We start from the raw sequence: 7,290 nt of genomic DNA, 5'->3' as shown, positions 1-7,290 counted from the left end.
ACCGGACTCCTCCCCCTTCCCTTCGTTAGCCGACGGAGCCACTTGGGGAAGGGGGGAGGAGTCCGGTGACGTCGATGTCCGTGACGTCACCGGATCTCCGACGGGACTCCCGTAAGACCCGGAAGCCGGCGGCGAGGTGAGTTTTCATTTTTGATCAAAAGAATTTTAATCGATCAAAAATGTTAACGATTATCCGAGAAATGAATCGTTAATTTCCGCAGCCCTAGTATATAGCAATGCGCCTATTGCTATTATTAATGTCTTATTCTGCAAAGTGTAACCAACAATACCCTTGTAAAGTCTTGTTTTGAAGGCACTGTTACATAAAGGTACCTGAGATACTTGACTGCATCATTGTAGCCTATTGGGGTCACCGGGATCTTTGGTAATGCAACGTCCTTTTCATCCAAATAAAATGCAGAGCCTAAAGATGAATTGGATTCTGCTTTTACAAATGAATTGCTCATGAGATTGTTCAGTCATGTAACTAGAATGGGGTGAAATATTTTCCTTATGTTGTACACATTTACTTTATTCACTTCTGTACAAACGTCTGAAGACAACAATTAGTTATTCTGGTGATCAGCTGTAAACATTGTTCTTTAACTGGTCTGATATTAACCAATATTTAAATATATGTTTCTTTAGCTGTTACATTTGAGACATTTCCTCACTCTATTTAAATGAACAACACAAACTTTCAGCATGTCTGTTTTCTACCTTGATGAAGATGTGTTAAATGCAAAATATGTTTCTTCTATATACTCAAAACCTGACCATTAGCGGGAAAAAACAGAAACTTAATTGGCAATAGTGTTGGTCAATAAAAATAAAAATACATTAGATAATAAAAAAATGGGTCTATAAACAAAAAAAACTAACTTTTAGTTTGGGATAGACTCTGGGAACCTCTGTTGGATTTTTATGGTTGCTTTTGTTTCCATGAGAAATATTTTTCCTTACTTCCTTTGTTGGTGACTGCTTCTCCTCAGGACAGGAAGTGCCTCTAACAGAGACACAAGCAGCAAAAAAAATCTTAGGTACAAACCTTTCCCTACTCTATCGAAAACATTCATCAAACTTTTTTTGCTTGAGTTTCACTGTAAAAATATATGTAAATATTACTATGGTTTAGTTAAAACAGACCAAGACATTTTGTAAAAAAAGAACAGTTTTCTGATCAGTAGACATATAGAGACAACAGGAGGTAACTAGAGATCTCCCCAAAATTAGAATAAATCCCACTTCTGACAGTTCTAATCTAAAGAGATATTCCAATTGGAGTATCCCACTTTTAATTCTGTTCCAGTAGCAATTGTAATATTTTTGGTTCCTCATCACTTTCTTTCCGGTGTCAGTGGTCATTAGGACAAAAAGAGAGGTTAGGTCTCTCCAATGGGGACAGAAGAAACATGAAAAAGTTCTAACCACTCACTACTCTATCCAAAAATAGAAAATTAGGTTTTGGGTTGATAGTTTTTTTAACTCAATTTGCAAAGTTTAGGAGTATTTCTTGAATGTGTAAGGAATATTTTTTAGTACTTTCACCAAAGATGAATGGAATCTTGTCCAATCTCAAACATTGAAATAATGAGCAATTTCAAGTTCTGAATCACTTCCAAAAGCAACAGATTACATACTCTACCACAACTGTTATAAACTGGAAACCAACATACTGAACCCTGACAGATGCATGGGATGAATGGGAACTACTGCTGACAACATATTTTTGAAAAATACTATACAACCTGTTCAGAAAAATAATTATAAATATGTGAACTCATTGCTTCACTGATCATCATGAAAAGAATGTAGTTCTCACTTTATCTACCTTCAAAAATACATTGTATGAATAGGAATATAGATTGTAAACTTCTTACCAATGGAGGGGTAGAAGGGGGTTAATGGATCTCCATCTCCTCTTAAAACTGTTCCTCGCTGAGCTCCTGTGCCTGGCAGCCACCAATCATCTGGGTATACTCGTTCCTGGTCACCAAATACATAATCTGCTGGATCAGAGTATATAATCATCCCAGCACAGCCAAATAGCTCTCCATTTCTCACCTAAAGAAGATTGAGATGTCACAATAAGTAATTTATTTTATATCCCCACAAAGCCGCTATAGTTTATTTGACTTTTCTGACCTTGTCACCTCTGAATATTTGCCCATATCTGGCAATTGCCACAGTACCAGTTAAATTCATTGACAGATTCCGGGTCAAGTAATGAAAGTCTTCAACAGTACCATAGTTGACATATACTGGATCTCCCTGTTAGAACAAAAAAAGGGTTGCATTCAAATTAGTGCTTTATATTTACATTAACGTGGAAAAACATTATACACGCAAGAAAGGAGTTAAACACACATGAAAGGGGTCAGAAGACTAACTAACTTGTATCATCTTCACCTGTATGTTCTCTTACACTCCTCCCAGAAGCTGTATACTTTCCTCTGCATTGTAATATCCTCAGTGGCATTCCTTCCCAACTCTAGTCCTTTAGCCATCAATCCCTAAATATGAAAGCTTCAGTCCTGGAAGTGAATGATGATAAACTTTGTCCTCACTAAGCTCCTAAAATGGTAAAGTACAGGCCACAACTATGTGAAGTATTTTGGCCTTTCCTGCACACTAGGACAGTAAAGTAACCTTGCTATTGTGGCACAACACATTCGATATGATATAAATTCCCAATATCTCATTATACAGTATATACTCTACCTTTTAATCTTGTAAGATTTGAGTGTACCCTTTATTTAGAGTAGACTAAGACAAATTGTATCCGTTAAGCTATTGTGGAGCAACAAATCTTAGTGTGCCTCTGAAGAATGACAGTGGACTAGGGCCTCAAGGTTATTTCGAATTTTCCACAATTTTCCACAATTTTCCATATCGCTAACATTTAAAGGATCAGGCTTTCAAAATAGGTTATATTTCAGCTGTAAGTTGATTCTGGTCAGCTATGTCACCTTCTTATTGTATACTGCATATTTTGGAAAATCCAGTAGCATGATGTACCTCTTATAATTCTTGGGTGTTCCCACTCATGTAAAATATATTACTATATTTGCATCAAAAGAGACCTAGAGAGACAAAAAAAAACACCGCACAGTGCCTTGTAAAGCCCTGATTGGGTCAAGCAGGTCAGGTCAGGTGCAAGACTCTGCGCAATCACAGCACAGTGCACTGTGAGAGCCATAATTGGGCAAACAAATGATGACTTTGCCCAATCATGGCTCACACAGCTAAGTCCAGTCAGGTTCCGGACAAATGTAAACAGTTGGGTGGAGCTAGCTGGCCGTCACTGATACTCTGCCCAATTGTTTATATTTTGCCGGCATCTGTCAGAATGCCATTCTGCAGTGGGAGTTTATTTAAAATTTTGTCGAGTCGTTGTCGACAATGCTGGCCACCGTGATTGACACTGGGATTACGTCGGTGGATCCCAGGTTTGTTCGGCCCATTACTAATGTTGACTTTGGAGATTTAAGTGCTAAAAATACATTCAATATAGGTAGTTAAACTATTGTAAAATTTTAGAGCTGGTCATTACTCTTCAGGCTCCATAATGCAGTTAAACAGTCAAGAGAACTTGTGAATTCTTAAGAAAGCATTAGGCGCCAGCAGGGGTGTAACTAGAAATCACAGGGCCCCATAGCAACATTTTGTATGGGGCCCTGTGATTGCTAGTTATGCCACTTGCAGAGCCCACCTGAGATACCAAACAGCCCACCTAAGAGTGACCCTGCAGAGCCCACCATAGACTCTCTATAGTGGGCTCTGCAGGGTCTCAGATGGGCTGCACACCTCTTACCTCTTCTGTCCCCGGGCCCCGCCTCCTCTTCTATAGACGGGCCCCGCCTGCTCTTAGGTCGCTGGCCAGTGATGTAAGAGGAGGCGGGGTTGCTCTTAGGCGGGCCCGCCTCCTCCTTCACTGCGAACACCGGGCTCTTCTGCCGCAGCTGCTGGCTGTCACTGACACAGCTCCGCATCGTCTGTGAGGGGAAATCAGTGATCTTCACAGCTGCTGCTGAGCTGTGTCAGTGAGAGCCAGCACCCTTACATGCCATAGCAACCCAGGCGGCCCACACGGCATCAGAGGGATGCCCTGGCCGGGCCCCCCTGTGCCCGGGCCCCATAGCGGCCGCCTGAGTCGCTATGGCGATTGTTACGCCACTGGGTACCAGATGTAATTGTTAAGTGCATTAACTACCAGGTCTCCATGATTTTTCCAGCCCTGAATTGTAGTAAATAATGTAAAGAGTTTTTATAATCATTATATATCTATCAACAATAACATGTGTTTCTTAATAGCTTACCACAATAACACCAGATGGTGAGTAGGCATTGAATGGGTTAACCACAGAAGAATCATTCTGGTCAGGACTAAGTATTTTCTCAACCTTTTCTGATAGGTCACTTTCCACACCGTCAGCAGACACAATGGAGACGTAGTTGGGATCACTTGCATTAGGGTAAGAGAGAAGAACTGTATAGTTGTATATTTTTGCTCCATGTAGATTTGATTGCCATGTTTTGTACATATAGTTGACTAGCACTTCTTCTTCCTGGTAACTTCCTGCAATATGAGGCTTGCCGGCAAAAAACCTACAGAAAAATAAACACATTCCAGGTATGTGCTGTAAAAATAACTGCTTGATATTGTCAGCTGAAAAATGTAATATCATATTTATGCAGGCTAGGGTAATTTAGTGATACGCTCTTGTTTTATGTCTGTATCTAAAAGGTCAGATTTAATGTGGTGTTTTACAGGTCGAAACTGAGGTGACATTGGGTTTTACCCTTATGCTGTAAAACAACCCTTAAGATCTAAAATAATATAACAATTAGGAAATAACTAAACAATTTACCCATGTGAGCTTTTGCCATGATATGCAGGTATGCTCAGCATATTTGCACATTATGGCTTACTCTAAAGTGCCCTTCTCTAGCAATAAGACGTCTGTGATTTCCCTTGTTGCATCTTTACTGGTGCTTCCGTCTTCACCTGGTTTTACTCCAGGTTCACAGTCTTTGGCCGTCTTGACTGGCCAGGGGATCACATAACTTAGGAGCATAAGCATAGTAGTAACTATGTCCTCACACAAAATCGTTCTGTAGCCCCTATAGTTATAGATATATGTGTTCAGGTGTATATGTGCAATCACAGTGATTCATGTTCCTGAATGTGAATAGTTAATGGCCTCTGTGTGCCCTGGAGGCGGAGATTTATGGGAGTTGGAGTGAAGAGCAGAGACTGGGATTGTGCAAGAGTGATCTCTGAAACTACCGCTCCCAGGAGGCTATGCAGGGAGAAGGAGGAGTTTTTACCCAGACGACTTCCCCTACGGAGCCTGAGCTGCAGAGGGATAGAGGATCTCCAGCGTCTGCTACCAGTTTCATCTGTGCACACTGAGGATTGGTGAGAGGCCTCTGGCCACATTGAAAACCTGTTTGCTGTTCATACCTGCACCACAGTAAGGGCCCCAACACCGGCTAGCTCAGGACATTACTACTGGCCAGTAGTCTAGGAGGGGTTGAGCATTGCTAAAGGGACATCTTAAAGGGGCATACACCTCATTACAGAGAGAACATTTAAAGACAATTGGCCTCACATACATCTGTGCTGACAGCAGATAGTTGCAGTTACTGAGTGGCGGAGTGCCTCTGCTTGTTACTACACATTATTGTTGTCATTTTTACTGTATCAAAGTCATTCATATCTGATTTGTCAGTAAATTTGTTATAAAACTGTTCCAAGGTGTGTTGGTGTGCTGTGGATCCACGGTTTGGGCGGTACATTGGTGCAGGGGGATAGAAATATCCGGTTATTCAGCGGCTCCTTAGGGGGTGAGCGCTACAGTTCCAAGACTGTACACTGAGCTGTGCATGCGTGGTTCAGTGTACAGTTAGAATACAAAAATGCAGGCAAAGAATTGAATTTGACAGAATGATACAACATGTCTTCTGTCAGCATATTTTCAAAAATACACTTAGCTCCACTTTCAGTTAATTAGTTGAAAACAATCTCAGAAGAAATCAGAGATGAGCACAGATAGCAAGTAATTGAGCTGCAAGTTTGAAAATGACTTGCTAAACTATTGCAAGACTTGTCAAGCTTCACAATTGTGTTGCACAACTACAGCAAGTCTGCATTGCAAGTCTCCAGATCAACGTGCTTTGCAAAAGTGCTGTACACTTGCAGAGCTCTTGCTAAGGCTAGGTTCACACCTGAGCATATTTTTTCAGCTAATTTTTCTCGCTTTTTTAGCGCGTTTTTTCCGTTGAGTGAAATGCGCTTCACTGGCGGTATGATTTTTTTGTCTGTTTTTTTCCTTTATTTTCTCTATTTTAAAATGTTTTTTTTTTTTTTTGTTTCACTTTTAAACTTCCCGCCATCTTAGAGAGAGCTACTGGAACTATTTAGTCCCCAATAAGTGCCTTGAGTTAGCATCATCTCTGTCTTAAAAGGTCCTTATTGACCCCCGCAATTTAACGTTAAGGCCTCCCAGTTGTTATATTTTGCGGTGTGAGTATAGGAGTCACACTCCGAAGGTTTCAGTCTTTATTAAGGGATCTACATTATTTATTAGATGCATGGTATACAATTTATCTTGAGCCTTCATTTGTTTTTCTAGTTGCAAAAGGGCTCCTGCTCTGTTCTGCACCCAAATACACTAAGATGGTTTCTAACATTATCAGTATTCCGTTCATTCATTGCCTTTATATTTAGCAAACCAATAATCTTTCAATATTGTGCACAGCTATGTGTTTTATACCTTCTCCATACATTTATTTTTAGTTTTATTTACTGTGCATGTTGAATATGGTGTGTCAACTGGTAGTCCTCTATGCACTAGTGTAATGCTTTCGTTGTTATCACGTCTGTCACGCATTGATATAGATGTAGACCCATCGTATCTTTTAATGTTTGAACCATGCTTTAAGGTTTCTTCTTTTGCTACTTCCTATGTACCTTTTACCTATATAGAGAGTATTTGTTATTCAGCTCTTGTTTACTTGATATATGTTTTTGCACATGCGCACATTTATAAGTCTTTAATATTATCAAAGTAATCACAGCGGTCCACTGGCACACACAAAACAAAGTTTCAAATATCAATGTTCTTTGATATGTTTATTCGTGAAATGTCACGTCATGTCATCAGAGGCTAACGCTTCAGGACCTTGCAAATTATTTAAAAAAATTAAAATTAAAAAAATAAGAAATAATAATTAATAATAAATAAAGAAAATTAGAACTAACCCTGCCGCCCCTGCCATCCGGTT

General features: G+C 39.9%; 1 protein-coding gene across 1 annotated transcript in view; it reads right to left on the bottom strand.

The window, feature by feature from the left end:
• Window positions 1-7,290, bottom strand: part of LOC108797820 (glutamate carboxypeptidase 2-like) — a 29,169-nt gene that overhangs the window by 2,344 nt on the left and 19,535 nt on the right. Inside the window, exons 3-6 of the mRNA XM_018569501.1 lie at window positions 4,320-4,608; window positions 2,146-2,271; window positions 1,881-2,064; window positions 334-424 (exon numbers count right to left, since the gene is read on the bottom strand). Of these exons, the coding sequence (XP_018425003.1) occupies window positions 334-424; window positions 1,881-2,064; window positions 2,146-2,271; window positions 4,320-4,608 (690 nt within the window). The remainder of the gene's footprint in view (window positions 1-333; window positions 425-1,880; window positions 2,065-2,145; window positions 2,272-4,319; window positions 4,609-7,290) is intronic.

Source organism: Nanorana parkeri, unplaced genomic scaffold, assembly GCF_000935625.1.
Source record: "Nanorana parkeri isolate BGI_ZX_2015 unplaced genomic scaffold, ASM93562v1 scaffold1344, whole genome shotgun sequence".
In the NCBI taxonomy this organism is placed as follows: domain Eukaryota; kingdom Metazoa; phylum Chordata; class Amphibia; order Anura; family Dicroglossidae; genus Nanorana; species Nanorana parkeri.
Note: the sequence above shows the minus strand (reverse complement) of the source record. Positions and strands in the feature narration are given on the sequence as shown.